At 38.9% G+C, this 25,632-nt stretch overlaps 1 protein-coding gene across 2 annotated transcripts; it reads left to right on the top strand.

Moving 5' to 3' along the window:
* The first annotated feature begins 11,091 nt into the window (after positions 1–11,091).
* On the top strand, positions 11,092–22,506 carry SIKE1 (suppressor of IKBKE 1). 2 transcript variants are annotated; one of them, XM_037826294.1, is made up of 5 exons: positions 11,093–11,344; positions 11,562–11,667; positions 12,556–12,698; positions 13,926–14,039; positions 18,064–22,506. In XM_037826294.1, the coding sequence occupies exons 1-5, from the start codon at positions 11,186–11,188 to the stop codon at positions 18,163–18,165; spliced, it is 624 nt and encodes a 207-aa protein (XP_037682222.1). In that variant the 5' UTR covers positions 11,093–11,185; the 3' UTR covers positions 18,166–22,506. The 2 variants fall into 2 exon arrangements, with proteins under 2 accessions (XP_037682223.1, XP_037682222.1); XM_037826295.1 differs by lacking the exon at positions 13,926–14,039 and having other exon boundaries at positions 11,092–11,344.
* The last annotated feature ends 3,126 nt before the right edge of the window (positions 22,507–25,632 follow it).

The following is a 25,632-nucleotide window of genomic DNA, read 5'->3' on the forward strand; positions in this document are numbered from 1 at the left end:
CTAGATCTGGGGGAGACCCAGTGGAAGAGGAAAAATCCCTAAATCATGGCAGGGAGTTGGATGAGAGGCAGTTTTTGAGGGAAGAAAGGAGGCTGGGGCATTAACAGCCATGGAGGAATGTGTGAGTGTGGAATGCAGTTATGGGGACTTCCAGAGAGAGGGTCTGCCATTCTGGGGCTGGGAATAGAACCACGTTTCTATTCAGCTCCCCATTCTCCTTGTCCTCCTCTCCACCTCCTCTCATATCCTGCCTTTCCATCCTCTCTTCACCAAACCTTTTCTGTTCCTTATAAGAATAGAGCACCAGGGCACATTGGGATTCCCACAGTAGGCGTATGAAAATGTGCTAATTTCTTTCAAAATAAGAAGAAAATATAATTTTACCTTTGGTCAAATAAAATGTGTTAATACATGACTTAAATTTTAATATATAATATACAAAATTTAAATATAATAATAATATAAAATAATGTATTCCTATTCAAATGTAAAAGTATTCCAAAAGTAAATTATTATTTTTCGTGTAATTTTAAGGTAAGGGAACCATGAAGACAGAATGCCTACAGCCCATGAAAGTCATTATGTGAGTAGCACACTTTAAAGGAGCTTGCCTTCTGTTTGCTCTCATCTCCCCCATTTCCACTTATGATTTGCTTGACCCACATCCTTCCCCAATGGTCAGGGCACGTCATATGTGCTGTTCAACCTAGAGAGGAGACCAGGGAGAAACATAAGGAAGGCTGGAGTGGAGCTGTGTCAAATGTTTCCCTTAATTTGGCTTAATGGGGTGACATTATAACCCACTCTGAAATACCATGAGGAATATGCATGCCAAACTTAATGGTACAGATATGGTGTCTCTTGCATTGATATCCAATTCTTTAGTACAAGTGTTTAGACCTGGAATCATGCAAAACAAAAGAATACTTCTGTGATATGGGAAAGATACAAACTTATCTGAGTTATACTGAGTTATGTAATTGTCTTCTCTTCACACCCACATGTTCCCTTCCCAAACCTAGAAAAGTTACCAGTGGCTCCCCTTACTTGCCTTCCATTCAAAATGAGGACACAATAATTTAAATGAATCAACTGGCCTTACAAATTTTTCTCATCCCCTGTGATTAAAATGTGTTTTAATTACCCATTCCCATTTTCAGTAAGACTGCTGCAGTGAGGGTGATGACTAATGTGGTATGTCTGTGTAATAGTAAGTTTCCTCCTCTATTTCTGTACTCAGAGAGTCATCAGTGTGCTTGTCTATCTTTTTCACGCACAGGAAACCCAACAAATCTTAACACTGTAGGGTCTCATGGCTGTGCTTGGGAAGATGCAACCAATCTTTTAGGGCTTCTCAGAGCTCAGGCTGGCTCTTGATCTGCCAGGATCCTTGGTGGATGTTCTAGTTTGCTAATGCTGCTGGAATGCAAAACACCAGAAATGGATTGGCTTTTATAAAAGGGGGTTTATTTGGTTACACAGTTACAGTCTTAAGGCCATAAAGTGTCCAAGGTAATGCATCAACAATCGGGTGCCTTCACTGGAAGATGGCCAATGGCATCTGGAAAACCTCTGTTAGCTGGGAAGGCATGTGGCTGGCATCTGCTCCAAGTTCCGGTTTCAAAATGGCTTTCTCCCAGGATATTCCTCTCTAGGCTTCAGCTCCTCAAAAATGTCACTCTTAGTTGCTCTTGGGGTGTTTGTCCTCTCTTAGCTTCTCCAAAGCATAAGTCTGCTTTCAACAGCCATCTTCAAACTGTTTCTCATCTGCAGCTACTCTCTCATCTTCTGTGCATTCTTCAAAGTGTCCCTCTTGGCTGTAGCTTGTCTTCAAAATGTCATTCTCAGCTGCACTGAGTTCCTTCTGTTTGTCAGCTCATTTTTATGGCTCCAGTGATTTAATTTAGACCCACCCTGAATGGGTGGGGTAACACCTCCATGGAAATTATCCAATCAGAGTCATCACCCACAGTTGGGTACGGTGCTTCTCCACGGAAACACTCAATCTAATCAACACTGATAGGTCTGCCCACACAAGGTTACATCAAAGATAATGGCGTTTTGGGGGACATAATACATTCAAACCAGCACAGTAGACAAATACCCTATTATTTCCTTTGAGGTTGTAACACTAGATTAGGGTTCTAGACACCTTATTATAGCCTTCATTAATGATCTAGACACCTTATTATAGCCAAGGAAAAAACCCAAAACTCCACTATTTTCCTGATGGCAAAAATGATTACAAACCTATGAAATGCCTCAATCTGTTCCTATCCCTCCAGACATAGGTTTACTAAATTCCAGCTGTGTGCAAGTTTTCCTTTCCATCCACACCAGAAGGAGACCTTTTAGGAGCCCAACCTAGATCATGTGGGAGCCTTTTTACCCTTTGGGTAATCTTCTCTTTCTTTGGGTGTGTTTTGCTTCTGAGGACTCTTCTGAGTAGGTCTGATTTTAGGCTACTGGAGCCACTTTGCACTATATCCCACAGAAAACCTGGGAGTTTGTGACCACCAAAACCCATTCATACCCCTCCCCGCCAATCAGTAACAGGTACAGGAGTGTGTATGAAATCTCAGACTCCTGGTCCTGAGCAGAATAATTCTCAGACATAACTTACCCTCCACATTCTCCTGCAGGACAAACCTCCCCCAACAGATTTTGCCTGAAACTACAGCATACCCAGCAATTAACTCAAAATGGATCACTGACCTAAAGGTAAGAGAGTTACAAAAGTTCTAGGAGAATATATAGGATAAAATCCGTGTGACTATGGACTAAGCAAGAGTTCTAAGACCCCGCCCTCAAAGCATAAGCCTTAAAAAATAATAAATTGTACTTAATTGAAATGAAACCTTTTGAGCTTTAAATGACACTGTAAAGAAAAGCCACAGATAATAGGAGATACTATTTACAACTCATATTTCTGATAAAGGACTTGTATTCATAATATATAAAGAATTCCTCCAATTTAATAATAAAAGCACCCCAAATTTAAAAATCAGAAAAAGGCTTGAATAGACATTTACCATAGAATACACATAAATGATTCATAAGCATGTGAAAAGGTACTCAATGTCGTTAGTTATTAGGGAACTGCAAGTTAAAACCACAATTAGATGCCACTTTACACCTGTTTCTTTGACTATGTTCAAAAAGACAGAAAAATACAAAGTGTTGCTGAGGATGTGAAGAAACTGGAACCCTTTTGTACTGTAGGTGGGAATGTAAAATGTTACAGCCAGTTTGGAAACTAGTTTGATAGTTTCTTAGATACCACTTCACACTCACTGAGATGATTATAATCAAGATCACAGATTTATTAGGTTACAAATTTACAGTTCTAAGGCCATAAAAGTGTCCAAATTAAGGCATCAACAAGAGGATACCTTCACTGAAGAAAGACAGATGGCATCTGGAACACCTCTGTCAACCTGTCAGCTGGGAAGGCACATGACTGGCATCTGCTGGTCCTTTGCTCCCAGGTGGTGCTGCTTTCAGCTTCTGATTCTAGTGGCTTTGGCTTTAAGCATCCGTGGGTTCTCACTTAGCTTCTCTAGGGCAAACTCTGGGCTTCATCTCTTAGCTTAGCATCTCCAAACATCTTTCTGTCTGCATCTCCAAGCGTCTGGGTCTGTGTTGGCTCTGGTTTTAAGGGCTGTCTCCAAAATGTCTCTGGGCATTTTCTCTCTAAGTATCTCTGAGCTCTCTTCAAAATGTCTCTGCCTTTTATCCTCTCATAGAGGACACCAGTAAACTAATTTAAGACCTACCCATCTTGGATGGGTGGGGTCACATCTCCATGGAAATAATCTGGTCAAAAGGTCCCACCCACAGTAAGTCTGTACCACAAGAGTGGTTTAAAAGAACACAGTCTTTCCTAGAGCACATAACAGTTTCAAACCAGCACAGCCTCAGAAGCACAAAGTGACAAAAATAAAAACCAGATAAATTGGGTTTCAACAAAATGAAGACTTTTCTGCTTCAAAGGACACCATCAGAAAAGTGAAAGACAACCTACAGAAGAGGATAAAATATTACAAATTGTATATCTGATAAGGGATTGTATTTAGAATATATAAAGAACTCTTACAAATAAATTTAAAAAAACAAATAGCCCAATTTTAAAAATGAGCAAAGGATCTGAATGGACATTTCTCCAAAGAAGATCTATAAATGGCCAATAAACACATGTAAAGATGCTCAGAATCATTAATCATCAGGGAAATGCAATAAAAACTACAATGAGATACCACATCACACCTGCTGAGATGATCATTATCAAAAGTTAGATGATAGGATCAAGATGGCAGAGTGAGATACTTCAGGGCTCCATCCCCCACAGAAGCTTTGAACAACCAGTAAGAATTGAGAGAAACATCTTTTTCAAAGCTCCAAACAGTTAAAGGATTGCAGTGACAGGGAAAGCACCAAATTAAGTTAAAGGCCATTTAAAAGCAGTAGGATCTCATGGCACCCTAGCTGACCCCTTCTCCATCCCTCACCAGCTAAGAGCAGAGCTGGCCCATGCTCCCAGTGCAGATCCCTGGTCACCATTCTGGAGGAAGCAGAGAAAACTGCATACATATACTGGTAGCATGTATGTTGTATATATGTTTCCATAATTTAAAAAAAAAGAGGAACTAAAGAGATAATGATTAAATGTAACACATGATGCTGGATGGGATCTAAGAATGGAGGAGAAAAGGGACATTATTGTGTCATAAGAAAAACTGGAATATAGAATATTCCAGATTGTAGCCTTCTAAACACAAGTCTTCTTAATTTTGTTAATTAAAACTAGCTGTGGTGGTTTGAAGCTATATGTATCCTGGAAAAACATGTCCTTTAATCTAATCCATTCCTATGGGTGTGGCCCATTGTAAGTAGGAACTTTTGATGAGATTACTTCAGTTAAGATGTGGTCCAGCCCCATCAGGATGGGTCAGGATCCTAATACTGGATTTCTTTATATGCAGAATGAAATTCAGACAGAGATAGAGAAAGCCACAGGGAGTACCTAGAAAATGAAATTCAACAGAACCCAGAAGAGAATGCAGAGGCCAGAAAAGGCTGCCATGTGCCAAGCTAAGGATTGCCAGCAGCCAGCCCCAGAATGCCAGACTTCAGGAAGAAAGCATTGCCTTGATGATGTCTTACTTAATTTGGATTTTTCCCAGCCTCAAATCATGAGCAACTAAATTCCCATTGTTTAAACCGACCCATTTCATAATATTTGCTTGAGCAGCCCAGAAAACTGAAACACCAGCAAAAAAGGAATCTCAGAAATAAAAAGATAAGCCCTGTCTTGCAGCTGCAGAGGGAGCAATACAAATCTGCATCACAGAAGTAGTTCAAAAAATCTGATGATATATTGTCAAATTAAGAACAGAAATAAGACTATGGGTCATGTTCTTCTGTCCAATATCGAGGTACTCATTTCCGTTAACAAATTGTTCTTTTCTATCACTATATTTTTCAAAAAACTACCTGTGGAAGTTTTACTGTACAAAGGAGTTTTGAGATACCCAAACTTCTGAGACGTTGCTACATCCTGTGAAAGTAGCCTTTAACCCTGGGGTTCTCGACCTGGGGTTTTGTGTGTGTGTGTACCTCTTCGGCAATGTCTAGATGCACTTTTAGTTGTCACAACTGGGAGAAGAGGTGCTCCTTTTACCTAGCAGATAGAAGCCATGGTGCTGTTAAACATCCTACAATGCGTAGTTTGTCCCCCACAACAAGGAATTATCTGGTCTAAACTCTCAATAGTGCAGAGGTTGAGAAACCTTGCTTTAACTTCTAAAAATCTTCTATAGCTCTGATTGATTGTTCATTTGATAATAATAATATATTTGCCTTAGTAATAGTGTTATAATTGCCATTCATGAAAGGTATTATAAGATTTCTTATTCAAACCAAAAAAAGACCATTGGCTCTTTCCTCTTCTCCCACATGCATAAAGGAAAAAAATAAAACCCATGACTCAGCTAGGTTTCTTTTTAAACAAAGAGTTTGCTAATCTGTCTCATTTTAATTAAAAGATAGAAGCCTCTTTTCTGGCTGCCCCCATAAATAAAAAACACTGCTACTGTGAAGGCAGCCACTTAAGGGGGAAAATAGTGATTACAGCATGGAGGAAACCCAGAATGTTTCTAAACTTCTAAAGGAGATGAAGCTAGAAACTGAGAATCTGGCTAGGGAGCCTACCAGAGGAGTCACTGCAACGGGGAGAGAGCAAGTGGCTCTGTAGCCAAGGGTTCCAAGGAGTGTTGCCCAGGCAAGCCCTGGGAACATGCCATATCTGTACCCCACAAAAATGTTAGGAAGGACTACCAGGTCCTGACTGGGCCTAGAGGAGAAAGAGAAGACTCACTGAGTGATGGAACCAACCACACATCTGTGGATGCCATCCACTCTGAATATTAGCCCAATGCCAGGGTTGAGGGCATGCATTCTTACCCCCAGCATCAAACAGCCATACTCCATCATGAATCAAAGCATGGAAAAGGGGAAGAAATATGAAAGCCTGACTCATACAAAAGAACCTGATTTACCAAAAGAGACCAATTATTAGACCAGACTGAGTTTATCAGGCTCAACCAAAAGCTAGGGTTTTTCCCATAGCACCTGGTGAGATGGGAATGGGGCTTGCAAGAAAATGCAGATTAGTTATAGAAAATAAATAAGCTAGACTGTCTTTGCAGATCTGTTTAGTGAAAGTAAAGTTGCACATATTTTTACAGACATATCAAAATTTGGCAGCATACTTGTGAAAAATATGGGGCACACCAGATGAGTACCACCAGACTGAATGAAGATATATTTTAAAAATAAACAAATAGCCATTAATTAAAATAAAGGTACAGCTACCCACCATTTGGTCCTGCACTGAACCACTCCTCCCACTCTTCCCAGGAAACAGCTTCAAAGTCCTACATCTCACCCAGCAGGAGGTATTTTGGGTTTCATAAGTAAAACCACCCATCTTGTTGTCTTCTCCAACAGACAGAATACCAAAAATGCCTGTTGCTTGGATTCTCTCCTATTAATTTGAATAAGATTAAATTTTTGTTTAATTAAGAAATCTATCACAGGTTTTGTTTATTTGTTTTTTACTTCTGTGCATGTGGGAGAAGAGGGCAGTACCTCTTCCTATTTCATTAAACAAAACACCTATACATGTATTTACACATTTTAGAAAACAGAACAATTTAAATTTTATGAATATTATCGCCAGGGCATTAAATTATTAAGACAACCAATCATAATTACAAACTTTTTAGAGGTTAAAGATTACTTTCACAGGCCACAACAACAATCTCTGAAGTCAGGGTGTCTTTTTATTAGAAATAGCATTTTGCAAAGACAGTCTTAGGACAAAAATTCGAATCGCTTTTCTGACACTGTTGGAGAAAAGTAAACATCTCTCCTCATCTTGCTGAAATTTCTTTTACCAAGATTATAAGGGCCTGTGGGTTTCAAGGCCAAATTCTAGAAAGCCATTTGTTAGCAGCAATGGAAAAAACAGGCCTGAGAAGTTCAAAACTTACCATATACGGAAAGGGGGAGCAAGATAGGATAATTAATATATGCAACATGGAACATATAAAGATTTACAACTATGCTTCCTAATTCTCAGTGTCGTAAAGATTTGCATTTTGAATTATTGCAAAACTTTTCCAGATATACCAATGGGGCAACATTAACAGGGTGGCAAATTGTATGGATAATGACTGTAAGGAGCAGTAGGGATGCTACTGGCAAGGTAAGGTCTCCCCTTGTCCTTAATTGGCCCATGGGAACCACTACCTGCTCCCAGAAACATATATTCCCAGACCTCTGGGCAAGGTTTCTCAGGTTCAGGTATGGTAGTAAGCCTGTTATCCTGTCTGTGTGGTATGGCCACAGCAATAGGCATGCTCCTGGAAGAGGAGTTCACAGTAAAATGTTGAAGTCCCTTCCTCACCAGAGTTCATGTAGGCATGGCAGAAACATGGCCTGATGGGCCAGAGTTGGCATTTGGATCCTCGAAGGATCACTTGGGATAGGGTAAATACTCTGAGAAAGGCAGAAGTAGAATTGCTGATAGAAGAGGTCTGAGAGCTGAGAATAAAACCAGTGAAATCTAATATGACAGTGTGACCCACAGGGCAAGAGTGAGATAATAAAGAGGAAATGGAGCCAAAAAACAGGGGCCATGTGGATATCAGATAATAATGGAAATAAGTCAGAAAAGGCAAAGGTCTTGGGTAATTTGTGTGATTTCCACAAAACAATATTAAAAATACCTGGGCTTAACTTATTGGTTTGGTGGGTGGGATGTGGAAGAGTTAAGTTGGCTCAAAGTTTAAAGTCCTTTCAGCTCCATGCTTCCCTCCAATTAAGGAGAATGAAATGTCCTTCATTCTGTTCAAGTCCAGCTGCTTCACCTGTGTTCTTGATCTGACACCCCATAATTTCATTCAACATTCAGCAAGGATTTAACTATTATATCCCATCTCATCCTTGTCCTTGTTCCTTCCAATGTCCCCCCGACTCTCTTGTATCACTTTCTCTAATGGCTCCTTTCACTATGAAGCCTATGAACATGGTCAAGACTTTCTCATAAAAACAAAAACAGAAATAAAAATCCTCCCTTATTGCTGCATCCTCTTCTAACCACTACTTGAATCATAAGATTTGTCAAGGGTTGGAATTTTGCTGGTAGTATTTGACTTAAGAAGAGAGGACCAAAGGAATTGGGAATGCCAGAGAGACAGTGGTTCAGATTAGCAATCATAAGGGTCCAATCTGGTCAGGAAAGGAAAATTAGACCATGAGAAAAGAATCTGATAGGTAGTGTGAAGATTAATGTTATGTGTCATATTGGCTAGGTTATGGTGTACAGTTGTTTGGGCAAGCAAACACTGGCCTGATTGTTGCTATAAGGGTAGTTTGAAGATGGATTTAAATTATTAGTCAGCTGATGACATCTATGACTGATTATATCAACAATCAACAAAAGAATTTCCCTTCAGTAATGAGAGGGGTCTCCTCATCCAATCAGTTGGAGGCCTTAAGAACTGAGGATTTCAGAAGTCGAAAGGAAGAATTTCTATCTCTGCTTCAGCTAGTCATTTCTCCTGGGGAATTCAACTTCACATTCATCAAGTTTCCAACTTGCAGCCTGCCCTACAGAATTCAGACTTGCCAATTCCTATGGTCACGTGAGCCAATTCCTGAAGATACACACACACACACACACACACACACACACACACATAAATCTCCTGTCAGGTCTATTTCTCTTGAGAACTCTGACTAATACAGGTAGGGAGAATATGGATAGATTCAGAAACTAAAGAGCTGGATGAAGTAAAGGAGATCATGGTAGGAGATAGGGTTCTAAGAACTGGACAGACAGAAATAGAAAGGTAACAGTCAAAGAGTTAAACATTAAAGTCTAAAATCTCTGTTAGAGGACAATTCTTGATAAATAATCCAGGATATGGCCACATTTAGCCAAGATAAATATCTTTAAAAATGAAGAGGTCACAGAAGGACAGACTATTAGATGACCTGGATGTCACTCAACATGAGATCAGAATATGGGCTAATTAAAAAGACTGTAAGCTAACTCCTAAAATCTTCTAGGAATAAAGGAGAGTACTAAGATAGAAGGTCAGTAATTGACAACAGTGAAAAGGTTTAGAAGATTCTTCAGCTGGGGGATATAAAAGTCAAAGAGTTTTTATACAAGCCTGGGAGAATAAGTGCTTAGAAGTATCATTGGGGAATTAAAATAACCAGTCTAGTTTGCAACCCTAAAACTGATGGGACGTAGAATAATTATCCTAAGCTGAAAAGGTATCGGGGGTTGTGGTTTCCTTCAGAAAGAGCCATTGGGGGAGATGACCTGAGGTTGGGAAAAGAACAGATGGAAGACTGTCCTTGTATCTGCGTGAGAACAGATGATGGCCTGAACTGCCCAGTAACAATGAGAATGCAAAGAAGCAAATATGTCCTAAAGATATAAAGGAGATAGACTGCCTTATAACTGATTAAATGTGAGGAATAAGTAGATAGGAAGAATAAAGGATGTCTTCCAGGATTCTGTTTTGGGGAAATGGATGCACGAATATGCTCTGCTGAAATAGGAGGGGATGCAGGTTTACAGGCAAAAATAATGAGGTAAGTTTTAGTCCATGTTGAGTTTGTATGCCTATAGGTTGTCCTTGTGGAATAACCTAGGTTCATGAAAGAGATTTGGGCTACAGAGATGGACTGGAGAACCATTGTCCCTGGATGGAAGTCAAAGCCAAACAGGAGTGAAAGAGATCACTTAGGGAAGGTGGTTTTTTGTTTTGTTTTGTTTTAATGAATGAATGAAATTTCTTTACCTCTGCAGCTCTGCATTAATTTTTTTCCTGTTAGTCAGTGGCCCTGATTTGTTTTGTTGAGCATGTTCCCCATTTCCTCTTCAACAATGTGCCAGCTACTATGAACACAAAGGCCAAAAGCCCAGTTCCTTCCTTCCTGCTTCTCTGACCTCTCACTGTCTCTCTAGCACTGCCTTGTCAGACTCCTAATCCTGTCACTACTGTAAATCATTCATTGGCGTCTAAACTCTTTCTCCCATTAGAAAATAAGCTACCTAAAGGCAGAGTCTAATTCTCTGCTGTATTTTCAGGACTAAACAGTGCCTGAAACAGAAAAGGCTCTCCAAAAATAGTCATTAAATTAATGAATGAAAAAGAACAGTTAGACATACAAGCTTGACAAGGAAAACTCTTATAAGCCAACGTAACAAATAGCACAGAAGTCATTGCTCTGGCTAAATTTGCTTTAAATTTATTAACTGAATTAAACAGAAAAAATATACATACACATAAACAAATATGGAGAAAATCTGAGCTGCCCAGCCACAGCTCAGCTAGGCCACCAAGCTATGGGAACAGAAAACCAAGGGCGTGGCAAGGGCAGGCCTCCGGCTCTGCGGAGGGCGGGGCCTCAGTGAAGTCGCAAGTTAAAACAGGTCAATCTCCGGACAAGGATGCAAATGCGCAGGTGCGTAGATCGCGGCTGCCAAAACGCCTTTTAAACGTGCCCGGAAGTGACGCCTGTAACGCAGAGACTGGTTCAGAGAAAAGCTGAGCGAGTGGCGTAGGTGAGCCGAGCAGGGTGCTGGGGTCGTGCAGCCGTTATGAGCTGCACCATCGAGAAGATCCTGACAGACGCCAAGACGCTGCTGGAGAGGCTGCGGGAGCATGATGCGGCCGCCGAATCGCTGGTGGATCAGTCGGCGGCGCTGCACCGGCGGGTGGCAGCTATGCGGGAGGCAGGGGCAGCGCTTCCGGACCAGGTCAGGCAGAGGGTGGGAGTCATGCCCTCGCATTCTGGACACTTGAGGGGTGGAGGGCTAGGAAAAGTGGGAACTCGCCTGGAATTTTTTCCCTTCTTAGAGGGTGGGAGACTTCTGCGGAGTCGGGGCTGAGAATGCAGTCCTTGTCCTCTGACTCCTGCCTCTTCAGTTGTATCTGCTCCTGTTTTCGGTGCACTTAGTCTCTGTCTCTGTCCAGTGTCAAGAGGATGCATCCGATATGAAGGACGTGTCCAAATACAAACCACACATTCTGCTGTCCCAAGAGAACACACAGATTAGAGACTTGCAACAGGAAAACAGAGGTTAGTCAGGCCTTTTTGTGTGGTTATGACTTTTTCATATCCAGCAACGGTTCAAAAGTTTTTGCAGAACTGCTTTAACTTTTCAGAAGTGCACATCCTATATGTATTAAAAGTAAGATCAGTACTTTCAATAGGAGAGTTATCCCGTGCAGGCCCAGTAAAAATAAAATTCATTAGATTAAACTTTTCAAGATCATCAGACTGATTTTTTTATGTACAGGCAGCTCAGCAAAAAGATGCTTAGTAGAGTTGAACTATTGCATGATTTATTTAGACTTCTTGGATGGAGGCTTGCCTGACAAAAGAGTTCATATCCTCAAGGGTTTAAAATTTAAAATTTAAATATTAATTGAAATATACATTAATTGAAGTTTTTTATGTTCTTGTGCAAGGTGGACAAAAAATTTTTCTTCAGTTATATATTCTTGCCCTTAGTGAGTACATTATTAATGATAGTAGTATTAATAGTTTGTATATCAGTTTACAGAGTGCTTTCACATATATCATCACATTGTGTTCTTGTGTCTTCATTTTGAGGTAGGCAAGCCAGGCATTCATTATTAGGATTACGTATAAGAAATAGGGTCAGAGCTGTTAAATGGTTTGCCTGAGATTATTAAACCAGTTTAAGTCACAGAACTAAACTCAAACCCATGTCTTCTGATTCCACATCCTGTGTTGCTTCTATTAGACTATATACTCAGTCTGCCTAGAAAGTTATCTTTCACATACTATTTCATAAACTATTCAGTTTGTGGACTTAAGCATTGATTTACAACTTTGGATTCACAATATCTTATGGATTGTCATAAAATTCCAACTGTTAAGAGTTTGGCTTTGGAAGCTATCACTCAGACATCACTGCCAAATTATTTTACTTTTTGATAGAACTATGGGTTTCCTTGGAGGAACACCAAGATGCCTTGGAACTCATCATGAGCAAGTACCGGAAACAGATGTTACAGTTAATGGTTGCTAAGAAAGCAGTGGATGCCGAACCGGTCCTGAAAGCTCACCAGTCCCACTCTGCAGTAAGAAACGTTGATGAATAAATTCTAAATGAACTGAATTGAAATCTGGAAAATGTTTTAGATTTTGTGCTTATTTTCAAGAAAAATGTAGTCTTGTTTTCCATTTGTATTTATCACATCCACTGTTTCTTTTGCTATAGCCTTGAAAAGATGAATGGAAGGAAGGGGATGGGGGGAGCAGCTTAGGTCCTTTTATTTAAGTGGGGCGAAGGTTTCCTCCACCCCAAGATTTCCTTTCGAGGTATTTAATGAATGCTTAGCTCTTCCACCAAACACAGTGTCATTTAGCACTGAGAGTGCTCAATAAACACTTGGTTGAATATTACTTACACATTTCACTACATTGTAAGCTCCTTGACTGTAAGGAACACAAATTATGAATTCATCTTTTATCTCTAGCATAATACCTGGCACATAGCAGGCAGTCGTAAACCTTTATTAAACTGAACTATATAGCATCATACTAGGTTCTTACGAGAAAGTAGCATTGTGTAAAAAAAAAAAAAATACATGGCATAGTTTCTACACTTAGAATACTTAGGATTTCATTGGAGAGACTCAGTAAATGGTCTTATATTTGTACAGTGTTTTGTAATTGTCATAGTATATTCACATGTACTAGATTTTTTAATCTGGAATTAATAGATTGGAGCCTCAATATTTGCTACCGTACAATTTAGCAAAAGTTCAGTTTCATCTTAGATTCCAATGAAAGCATTTTACTCTTAGGGAATGGGGGTAGTTTATTTAAATACATGAATGTCTTTCATCTGGAAAAAAGAAAATAGATTTTCTCTGATCTGGAGGAGAAAACTAGCACCAATTCATTGAGCTTTGAATGAGACAGAGCTTAGCTAATATAGAAAAACTTTCTAAGAAAGATGTCCAAAGATAGAATACAGCACCCTGGAATGTGTGGTAAGCTTCTTATCAAGGTAAGTGTTCAAATTTAGGTTAAATAGCCACTTAGAGGTATTGTTCAACATCCAGTGGGTGGTTAGTCTAGAATTGATCTTTTGAAAACAAAAATTGTTTGTGAACATCACAAGACTACTTTATTATGACTTTATCCCCGAGGACTCAGATTACAGTGAAATTCCAGTATAAGTCCTGTAGCATAGCTTAAATGAACTTTTAAAATTCATAACACATGCTTGTCCAACACGAACTTCATATCTGTAGAAAAGATTACTTTTTCACCTTTTTTTTTTCTTAATATCTTCACAGGAAATAGAGAGTCAGATTGACAGAATCTGTGAAATGGGAGAAGTGATGAGGAAAGCTGTTCAGGTAGATGATGACCAGTTTTGTAAGATTCAGGAAAAACTAGCCCAATTAGAGGTAAGATTGTTGCTCTTTTAGGTTCATAATATTCCAGGGAGTTTTCATAGAGCCTGTAAGGTATGTCATCTCTGTCCTGTCACTGCAATGTATTGCTGTTTTCTGTGTGCTCATGATTTAATATTAAAACTCCTCTTCCATACCCTTTTCAAGAAAGGAAATCTAATCAGCAGCAAACAAGGAAAATACCAATTATGAATTGGCCAGAAATTGAGGAATCATATTGGAAGGATGGAGAAAGGGGAAGGGACAGGTTATATGTAAGCTAAAATTCCTCATCTGCCCTAATAAGAAGTCAAGAGAGAATGTCTAAAATTGATGATCAGGAGATAACAAGACAGATATATTATTTGGAATCATGGACGTACATATGAAAAGAAATGTAAAAGTGTTAAAAATGGTTGCCTTTTGGGAACAAAGCCAAAGGACTGCTGTTTGTCCTATAAGCCTTCTAGTTCTCCTTAAAATTTTAAAAGCTGTTTACATGTAATGTTTTGATTAAAATAGAAATACATTACAAAGAAAACCCTGGGGTGTTAAGGTGCCCATAAAATCAAGAAAAAACATTTCATTACATGGTTTAAGTGCTGCTTATTAGAAGGTGCTGTCGTGGGCCCTTTGGGAAATACTGAATAGAAAAAGATAAATCCTTGCCCATTAGAACTAGAGTCTAGTGGAGGAAATAAGACTAGTACTTAGATAATATGAAACGGTATATAAGTGCCAGTAGTAGAGAGAGATAATGTACTAAGGAAAGCACTTAACATGGTAGATGAGATATTGAACCATGAGCTGTGACCTCTTGGTGAAGCCAGGAAATGCTATGGTTTACCACATTTCCTCAGAGAAAATGAGGATGAAGAATACAAGTACCTTATTTGGAAATCAAAGGGAAAGACAAGATCTCAAGTAAGAGATCTTAAATGATAGAACAAACTTGTCTATGCTATTCCTGTTTTACCTCAGTTATGGAAACATCCCTAGGGAAATGAGGGACAAGTTTCCCTTTGTACTTGTGCCGGTTTGAGTGTCTTGTGTCCCCCAAATGCCATTATCTTTGTAGTCTTGTGTGGGGCAGAAGTTTTGGTGTTGGTTAGATTTGCTTGGAGTGTGCCCCACCCAGCTGTGGGAAATAATTTTGATGAGATGTTCCCATGGAGGCTTGGCCCCACCCATTCGGGGTGGGCCTTGATCGGTGGAGCTATATAAATGAGCTGACTCAAAGAGGAAAGAGAGTGCAGCTGGGAGTGATGTTTTGAAGAGAAGCAAGCTTGCTGGAGAGGAACGTCCTGGGAGAAAGCCATTTTGAGGCCGGAGCTTTGGAGCAGATGCCAGCTGCCTTCCTAGCTAACAGAGGTTTTCCGGAGGCCATTGGCCATCCTCCGGTGAGGGTACCCGATTGCTGATGTGTTGCCTTGGACGCTTTGTGGCCTTAAGACTGTAACTGTGTAGCGAAATAAATCCCTGTTTTATAAAAGCCAATCCATCTCTGGTGTTTTGCATTCTGCAGCATTAGCAAACTAGGACAGATTTTGGTACCAGAGAAGTGGGGTGCTTTTGCTGCTGAGTTTGCAAATACCAAACATGTTGGAACGGCTTTTTAAATGGATAAGGGGGAATTTCTGGAAGAGTTGTGAGGAGCTTGATAGAAAAGGCCAAAACTGCTTTAAAGAGACTGTTTGTGGAAATATGGACTCTAAAGATACTTCTGATGAGGACTTGAACAGAAATGATGAATGTGTTGTAAACTGGAAGAAAGGCGATCCTTGTTTTAAAGTGGCAGAGAATTTGGCAAAATTGAGTCCTGGTGTCAGATGGAAGGACGAATCTGGAAGCAACAACTTGGAATACTTAGCTGAGGAGATCTCCAGACTACGTGTGGAGGACGTATCCTGGCTTCTCCTTGCAGCTTATAGTAAAATGCGAGCAGAGAGAGATAAACTTAGAACTGAACTCTTGGGTTCAAAGAAACCAGAAGTTGATGGCTTGGAAAATTACGGGCTTCCAATGGGTAGAATCCCAGAAGCTACAGCTCAACCTGAGGACAAGCCAAGATTGGATAAGGAGTTAAGCAGAAAGGATTTGTGGAAACTCCTATTGTCTGATGGCTTTGACCCCTGCATGCTTCATGCAAAGCCAACAGAATTTTTGCGAGATCTTTATAGACGGAGCCATTGCCGGTCTGGACTGGAGGAGACAGACAAGGAAAAAATTAAAGGAAAAATCTCTTCAAAGACAGAGCCATGGAGGTTGAGGTCTGGAGTCAAGAGGTTTAGGGCTGGGAGAGCGGAGCAGCCCACATGCATGGAAAGGGTGAGTTTGCCCTGGAGGTCGAGGGCGGGCTTTCCGCCTCGATGCTCTGGAAGAGTTTTGCCACCTCAGGTCCCAAAGAGGGTGGAGCACATTTCCAGGGAATTGGGGAGAGCCTGGCTGCCACCACACTGTTCTGAAGGGGTTGAGCGTGTGACCCGGAGATGGAAGGGAATCCGGGAGCTGCCCCGATGTTTGAGGAGGGTGGGGCCGAGAAGGTGGTCTCCCCAATGTGTGGAAATGTTGGAGCACTCACCTAAGTGTTTGGAGAGGAACGGGCTGCAGAAAAGGCCCTTGGGAAGGGTTAGGCTCCAGCTCTCTCAAGCCCCAAGGATGCAACGTTGTTTTGTTAGTGACTCTCGGACTTTGAAATCTAATGGACTTTATCCTGTGGGTTTTAGGAACTGTTTTGCTCCTGTTAACCCTGTTTTCCTTACTGTTTCTCCTTATGGCAATGGAAATGTTTATCCTATGAATGTCTCTCCTTTGTATATTGGAAGCACATAACTTGTTCTAGGTTCACAGATCCACAGCTAGAGGGGAATTGTGCCTTGGGACTGACCACACCTAAATTGATTTTGATGGGATTTTGTACTTAACTTTTGTTACTGAAATGATTTAAGTTTTTGTGATATTGTGATGAAATGAATGTGTTTTGTATTTGGAAAGATAATGTCATTTTGGGTTCCAGGGGGTGGAATGTGCCGGTTTGAGTGTCTTGTGTCCCCCAAATGCCATTATCTTTGTAGTCTTGTGTGGGGCAGAAGTTTTGGTGTTGGTTAGATTTGCTTGGAGTGTGCCCCACCCAGCTGTGGGAAATAATTTTGATGAGATGTTCCCATGGAGGCTTGGCCCCACCCATTCGGGGTGGGCCTTGATCGGTGGAGCTATATAAATGAGCTGACTCAAAGAGGAAAGAGAGTGCAGCTGGGAGTGATGTTTTGAAGAGAAGCAAGCTTGCTGGAGAGGAACGTCCTGGGAGAAAGCCGTTTTGAGGCCGGAGCTTTGGAGCAGATGCCAGCTGCCTTCCTAGCTAACAGAGGTTTTCCGGAGGCCATTGGCCATCCTCCGGTGAGGGTACCCGATTGCTGATGTGTTGCCTTGGACGCTTTGTGGCCTTAAGACTGTAACTGTGTAGCGAAATAAATCCCTGTTTTATAAAAGCCAATCCATCTCTGGTGTTTTGCATTCTGCAGCATTAGCAAACTAGGACAGTACTGTAAGCAGAAAAGCTTTGGATTCAGAGCCCAGCAATACCACATCTGAGTTATCTGCATGTAGACAAGTTTTTTTTGAGTTCTGTGAGCCACAGTGCCCATGTCTTAAATTAATAGAATGTGAACCTTGCAGAGAGGTGTGAGATAACATATGTAAGGCATCCACATGGAGCCTGTCTATGTGCTCAGTAAGTAGTCTCATCTTCCCCTTTCCTTCCATTCTCCAAAACTATAGGACATCTAGGAGAGAAGATTGAGCAGGGTTACAAGATCATTAGCAATTTAAGAGACAGAAGAAATAATAGTAAACCTGTGGGAACCATGAAGAGTATGACAAGCAGTGAATTCCTCAAGTGGAAAGGGACCCTGTTTTATTCATCTGTGGAGACCTTACACTTGACATTTAAAATTACTCAGTAAATATTTGTTATATGAATAAGCAGTATTTTAGGAAATTCAAAAATACCTAAAATTAACATATATCTTTTTTCCCCCAGCTTGAAAATAAGGAACTTCGAGAATTATTATCCATCAGCAGTGAGTCCCTTCAGGTCAGGAAGGAAGATTCAATGGATACTGCATCCCAAGCCATCAAATAACTCAACTTCTGAATGCTAGCTGGAGATTGTCTCTCAAGGAAGGTCTTGCCTAAGACATGATTTAGTATTGATTAAAGGTACCAGATGGGAGTTTAGAATTGCCAGTCAGTATCAGCTGTGCAGAAAACAATTTTCTGGCATATTAATGAGAATGCATATGAATTTCACTGTTCCTTTCTTCAAGAGAGTTCTTTTCATTTCTGCGACCTCAGTTTATGCAAACTGTTTTCAGTTCACATCTCTAAAACTTAAAGCATTTCATTATAAGCCAGCAATTTTGATTTATATAGGATTGTAAAATGAAAATCTAAAGATTTTTAAAAGAAGTGTAACTTTTTAAATCTATTTGCTATAAATCTGGATTTTTTTCATTTGACAAAAGTAATGCAGTTCCACATAATTAGATTGGCAGATTCTCTGATTTATAATGTCATTCACCTTCTCTGAAATTTTAAGTCTTTCTGGTGCTAAGAGTTGGCACTTTGTAGCCTGGTTTAATCACTCTTAATTTGAGAGAACTTACTGGTAGTCCCAGGAAACATACTTGAAAATAAGCCAACTCTTTTTTTCTCCAGTTGTGGTATGGTTGTCATATTGTTCAAAGAAGGCTGAGAAACTTGTCCTTATGTGTATGTGCAGGCACACATGAGCTTGGTTCAAATGCTAAAAGTAGCATTTATTTATTCTATTAAGTATAAGTAGTCAATTTTTCTGTTTTCTCCTACTAGGAAATCTTCAGCTTAGGTAGTTTACCCAATGAAAGAGCACATAATAGACTTACATTAGTTCTTATCTAATATATAACTTCCATTTTATAGTTAAGTATCACTTACTTAGACCTCTTTCATTACTAGCACTAGTAGTTGGCTTTCTTTATAAATCCATTTTTCACAAGGAAACAAAGTTTTATCACCTGTTGAGAGTTACTTTATCATAATGCTGTGTAGACAACAACAAAGCAATGTTGAAATTTAAATGCTGGGTGGTCAGCTACGCTCACTCATAAACTCTTTACCACTTCCCAGTTTACTCACATTCCAGATTCACAAATTTTCATGTTATACTGTTTACTTAGGGTTACCCACAAATAGTTGAAATTTTGAATGCTAAACTTGTCAATATTTTCCAGTAACACTGAGCACCATACTGCATGGGAAAGATACAGTACTGCTCTGTGTGATGTAAAATTTCTTCTGTATAGCCATGAAGAATTAACTCCAACTGAAAAATGAAATCTCTCTGATGTCCTGAAAGCCTTTGATCCTAGTAATACCAATGGACTTTGCCTTGAGTGGTGGGCCATAATGAATAAGGTACATGTCATCTGGTCCCACAAGTTTTTATTAATGTCCTGCATAGAATTTGACTGAAAAGGACTTCCACCCTGAAATATGTGCATTTTTATTTCATTTCCCCAGAATAAGTAAACTTTTAGACCAGTCGTTTGCCTTGAAATATGCCCTAAAGTTCTTTACATCTCAGGTCTCAAGGTAAATCTGTATGTTAACTTTTCCCCCTGAAAAATCAAACTTTGAAGTATGAGTCTAAAGGTAGTATTTTAGGGCTTTCAGCACCCTACATAATAAAAATTCTGGCTGGTGTTAACACTATGGCGATAATGTATAGTTAGAAAATCAAATGGGATGGGTGAATACTTTTGACTTTGATTTGGGTGGATAGTAAAGTTGCTTTTGCAGTGGATGGAATAACTTGATTGATTTGCAAAATCTTAGTACAAAATTATCTTTTCTAATAAAAACCTTTTTTGAGATTAGCTAATTTTATGCAGTAATGAGATTAATTATTAGTAAGTGTAGAATTTTTATTTCATAATAAATATAGCAACTTTCTCAAGTAGTCGTGACAGGAGTTTTCATAAATTTGTAATTAGCACAGTATTAGTATAACTGTACAAATAGTTGTTGCTGAAATGGTTTTAGAGGTTTTCTCAATTCATGATTACAAATCATAAATTATAAAAACTGGGTTTGAAAGTGTTTTGAAAAATGTTTAAATGTCTATATTTACCTTTATTACTTAAAGTACTTCATATTAGTACTTGATGTATAATTTGATTCAGCCATTGAAAGTCTGTTTCATTGTTTCTCAAAATGTGGTTCACTGACCTACTGAAATAGAAATTTGGGGATGGGGTCCAGGAATTTGTATTTTAATAAGCATCCCAGATAGCACTTAAGGACACTGGTATGAAAATGTCTAGTCTATGTGCCAGGCACTTCATTAGGAATTATGAATAGAAAAATGGAAAAATATGGTGCTGTTTTTAAAGAAAAGTTGGTAGGAAAGACAAACAAGTATGCATGTAATTACGGTGCAGTGTGATAAATCCAACATAATTATAGATAGGATACAGAGGAGGGACTATTTAAACTAGAAAATCCGTTGAGATAATAAATGGATAGGAGAACCAGGAAAGCTTGGTCACAAAAAGTAAAGGATGGATGGTATTGCCAATAATGGCTACCATTTATTGAGTGCTTTACTATGTTTTAGGTACTGTATTATTTACTCTCTGTTTCAACCTTATACCTCAGATACACAGGCACAATGAGGTTATGTTATTTGTCCAAACTGGAACCAAGATTCAAGCTCAGACAGGCTCTTAAACACATTCTTAACCACTAAGTTATGCTGCCTTCAAATACCAAATAATGCCCAGTGTTCAAGTGATTCCTGATTAACAAAATCTAGTTTTATTGATAGTGCAAGAGAAATACTGTAGCCCACATATTAAAAAATTATCATGCATTCAATGAATGGGGTCTTAACTAATGAGATACAACTGTTATCTGTTTTCTGGAATGATGTAACTAAGAACAGGTGTGCATACAACCAAAAGGAACAATGCCCTTACTACATACAGGAGAGGGTGCAGTTCTGTCTTTCAGATCTGCCTCCTTAGTAGTTGGCTTTCATCCCTCATGCCATTTTGTGGTTGCAAGAAGGTTGTTGCTGTGCCAGATGACATGTCCATGTCTAAGGCAGGAAAAAAATAGGAAATGGCCTGTGCCAGCTATATATATTCTCTTTTACTAGGAAAAGCAAAGCTTTCCCAGAAATTTCAAACAGATTTCCCCTTGTCCTATTTGTCTGACCAGTCATATGGCCGCTTATAGTTGCAAAAGAGGCTGACCCCAGATAAAATCAATATTGTATTAGCAAAGACAAAAAAATATTGACAAAGCAATTAATAGGTTCTGACACAGGCCCTTTTACATTGAATAGTTGCATTGTGTTGAGTGAAAACGTTTTTAAAAAGTTGTTAGCTGAAGGAGTATACTGAGGTAATGTAACAAAGAGAATAAACTGTGGCAGACATCTCTTTTTGGCTGCCCAGTACCCAAACTCTCATCCTCTCTCTAGGGAGTCCCTCATCGTATGAGGCAGAGCCTTCCTCTATCCTAAGGAATGTGAAAAGGCCCCAATACCTATTTTCCCAACCTTCTTTGTAATTAGAGAAGCTACATCTGCCTTAAACTTTAAATCTAAAGTTAGTGATACAAAGAAGCAGGGAATCATATAGAATCCTTTGCGTGGAGGTGGCAATCAACAGTACTGGCTAGAACATCCAACTCCACAAAGGAGCAGCAGAAGTGATTCTAATAATAACATCCACTATCCCATGTCGGCAGTCAGTGGTGTAAGCTACATTATCTGTGCACAAGATTGAAGATAGTGGGGCCTTCATTTAAGCAATTCTCTGACATTATTAGAAGCTGTAAAGCCTCTAATTCTGGTTCTTTGGCTGTCCCAGAGATTCTGAAAACTATGTAATAAGTCTTTTAATAAAATCAAATCATTTTTTGCTAATTAACCCCAAAATAAGCATAATTTTTTAAAATGTGAATATAAATTTTCACAACACTTTAAACATAATTTCGCACTTAGAATATTTTTAACATTTGACCATAAAAGGATAAATGTGCCACCCAAATGAATTAGCACGTGTAATAACTCATCATCTAACTTAAAAATTACATTACCAGTACTTTGCATTTATCTCTGAGTTCCTCTCCTATCCCTCCTACCCTTCTGATCCCTCTTTTTAATACTTTTATCACATATATGAAAGGCCTAAAACATGTATGTAGCCCTAAAATGACATTTTTTTAGTTTTGCTCCTTTTTGACTTTATAAAAATTGGTATACTGTGTATAGTCTTTGAGGATTTAATTTTTTCACTCAACATTGTTTCTAAAATTCATCCATTTTGTAGTATGTGGCTGTCATTTATTTTCATCAATGTATAATATTCCATTGTGTGCCTATATTGTTAGGGGATACATAATATAATAAATTATACATTTTTTAAAACTTTTATTATTTGAATTTCCTGATTTTTAATTCTCCCTCATCTATATCATCTGTATCAGACACATTTTACTGTAAGCAGTCATATTTTAATATTTTGCAATTATTCCATTGGTATTCCTCATGGCAACTTTCAGAGAGAATTGAGAGTATTATTCACTAACGTTCTTAGTGGAAAACAGTGCTTTTTCTTTAGTCACTCCAGCAATTCTGAAGAGGAGGCAGGACCTTCAAAGCTTCAATGAACTATAACTTCACCTGACATTTGCTTCTAGCATCCTAGAAGTATGTATGGAGTTGACAGTAGTAGGTTTCTGCATATTATTGTCCTAAGATTCACGTTTACTTCATATTTTAACATCTCTAAAAATGAGATATGTCTTAGCTGATAAGGGCTGTTTGCATTCCTGGACAATGGCAATCCCTTGATATTTCAGTCAACAAATTATATAAGGAATAGTTGAAAGAGGAATATGAGTTTTGGCTGTTTTCTATGAACTTTTGGTTGACACCTTGTTAAGATCAGAACACCAACATAAAAACTTGTATGGCTATATTAATTTTCTCTTGCTGTGTAACAACACAAATTTAGTAGCTTAAAACAATGCACATTTATTATCTCACAGTTCTGTTGGTCAGAAATCCAGGCAGGGCTCAACTGGGTTCTCTTCTTGGGGTATCACAAGGCAAAATCTGAGGTGCCAGGTACTCAAACAAGCTCATGTGGTTGTAGGTAAAATTCATTTCTTTGTACCTGAAGAAGTCATGGAGACTGTGTCTTCAAGAGCAGCACAAGAGCATCTCTACCTCTAGACTCCCTTTTAAGAACTTACCTGATTAGGTCAGGCCCAATCAAAATAACCTCCCCTTTGATTAACTGGACTGATTAAAGACCTTAATTACGTCTGCGAAAATCCTTTTTGCCATATAAGGTAACAATTACAGGAGTGAAGTCCCTTCATATCCACAGGTCCTGCTCACACTCGAGGGGGTTATACAAGGCATGTACATTAGGGGTAGGCGAATCTTGGGGGCTATCTTAGAATTCTGCTTATGACAGTGGCTTGTGGCAGCTTGAAAGAATCCTGCAGACAACAATGAAGAAATGCTGCATCACCACTGTTCTTGGTGATCCTTGGATATTTCTGTGTGGAAAAACCTGGACATCAATGAGCCAAACAGATTCAGCAATATACAGGATATTCACATAGTTTAAAAGTATGCCCCCCACCCCACCCCCTGATAGTAATTACAAAGGGAAAACATTAATTTTACAATGGAGAATTTTGGCAGACACCACCTTAACCAACTGGTCAAGATGAATATTGCTAACAATACATTTCAACATCATATGCCCCTGATGTAATGTAATGAGAAGGGCACGTCACCTCTGTAGTATTCTTCCAAACAGTGCATCACCTCAATGTGATCAAAAGGAAACAGACAAAAGCAAATTGAGCAAGTGTCTGGGCCTGTGTGGCTCTTTTTGAAGGACTCCAAAAACTAATAAAGACCAACAATGAATGGGCGGGGCCACACCGCCATGGAAATAATTCAATCAGAGGTATCACCTACAGTTAGGTGAGTCACATCTCCATGGAAACTAATCCAAATATCCCATATGATTGGATTAAAAGATCATAGCTTTTTCTTGGGGGACATAATATATCCAAACTGGCATGGTCTCTCTTTGAGCTCTCTTCAAAATGTCTCTGCCTTTTATCCTCTCATAATGAATGCCAGTAAACTAACTAAGACCCACCTTTCTTTTATGGGCAGGGTCACACCTCCATGGAAATAATTTAGTCAAAAGGTCTCACTCACAATTGTGTGGGTCACATCTCCATGGAAACAACCCAATCAAAAGATCCAACCTACAATAAGTTTGCACCCATCAGAGTGGATCAAAAGAACAGTCTTTCCTGGCATACCCAACAGTCTCAAACCAGCACCAAGTGACACATGAAGAAATCTGTCTAAATAATGTTTAAAAGAGCTCTTTTAATAGGTATAAAATAAAAATTCCAAGTGATAAAACTATTATAGTGAAAATGGCAATATATTTTCTTTTTTGGTAGTACATTAATAATGATGCAGCATACAATCTGTACTTAAATTCAATAAAAGAAGTTTAATTAATTCACTTAATATTTATTAAGTACTTATAATGAGTGTCAGTCATTGTCCTAGGTTTAGGGATTACAATGATGAACCAAACAGAATTTAAACTCACACCATACATAGTTCAGGGGATAGGCAATAAACAAATTCATAAATGTCATAATTTTGGGTAGTGACACATCATATGAATACAATAAAACAAGCTAATATCTTGGGGAGTGATGGTGGTAGTGGATTCTCTTAATTTAGAAAAGAACTTTGTGAGGAGGTAACACTTGAGTTGAAACCTGAATGATGAGAAAGAGTCAGATATGTGATGATTTGGGGAAAAAGCATTGCAGAGCAAAGGGAGGAGTAAATACAAAGGTCCTGAAGCAGGAAGAAACTTGCAATGTTAGAGGAAATAAAATGAATCATTGTGAACCAGGGATTAGAGAATTAGACTAGGGCTGAATCATTTAAGGCTTTATAGACTGAGTTAAAAGAGTCTGGATTTTATTCCAAGTGTAACGGGTTTTCATCAGAATCTAATTTAAGTTAAATTTCAAATGTGTGCACCATCTTTCCCTCTGGTTGACTCCAAGAGCTACTTTCGTTCTCAGCAGCTTAGAATGTTTACATAATCCTTTTAAAAAATTATTTATTTTTCATTATGGTAAATACACATAACATAAAAATCATTTTTACCATTTTTAAGTGGAAAATTCAGTGACATTCAGTACATTAACAATATAGTGTAACATTTACCACTTTATATTTTGAAATTATTTTCATCATCCAAAATAGAAGGTCATACCAATTAAGCAACACCACATTCCCCACTCCTGGTAACCACTATTCTGCTTTCTGTCTCTATGAATTTGCTTATTCTATGTATTTTGTATAAGAGAAATCATACCATATTTGTCCTTTTGTGTGTGGCTATTTCACTCAACATGATGTCTTCAAGGTTCATCCATATTGTAGCATGTACCGGCACTTCATTTCTTTTTTTGGCTGAATAGTATTCCATTG

The sequence above is a fragment of the Choloepus didactylus genome, chromosome 2, assembly GCF_015220235.1.
Source record: "Choloepus didactylus isolate mChoDid1 chromosome 2, mChoDid1.pri, whole genome shotgun sequence".
Lineage (NCBI taxonomy): Eukaryota > Metazoa > Chordata > Mammalia > Pilosa > Megalonychidae > Choloepus > Choloepus didactylus.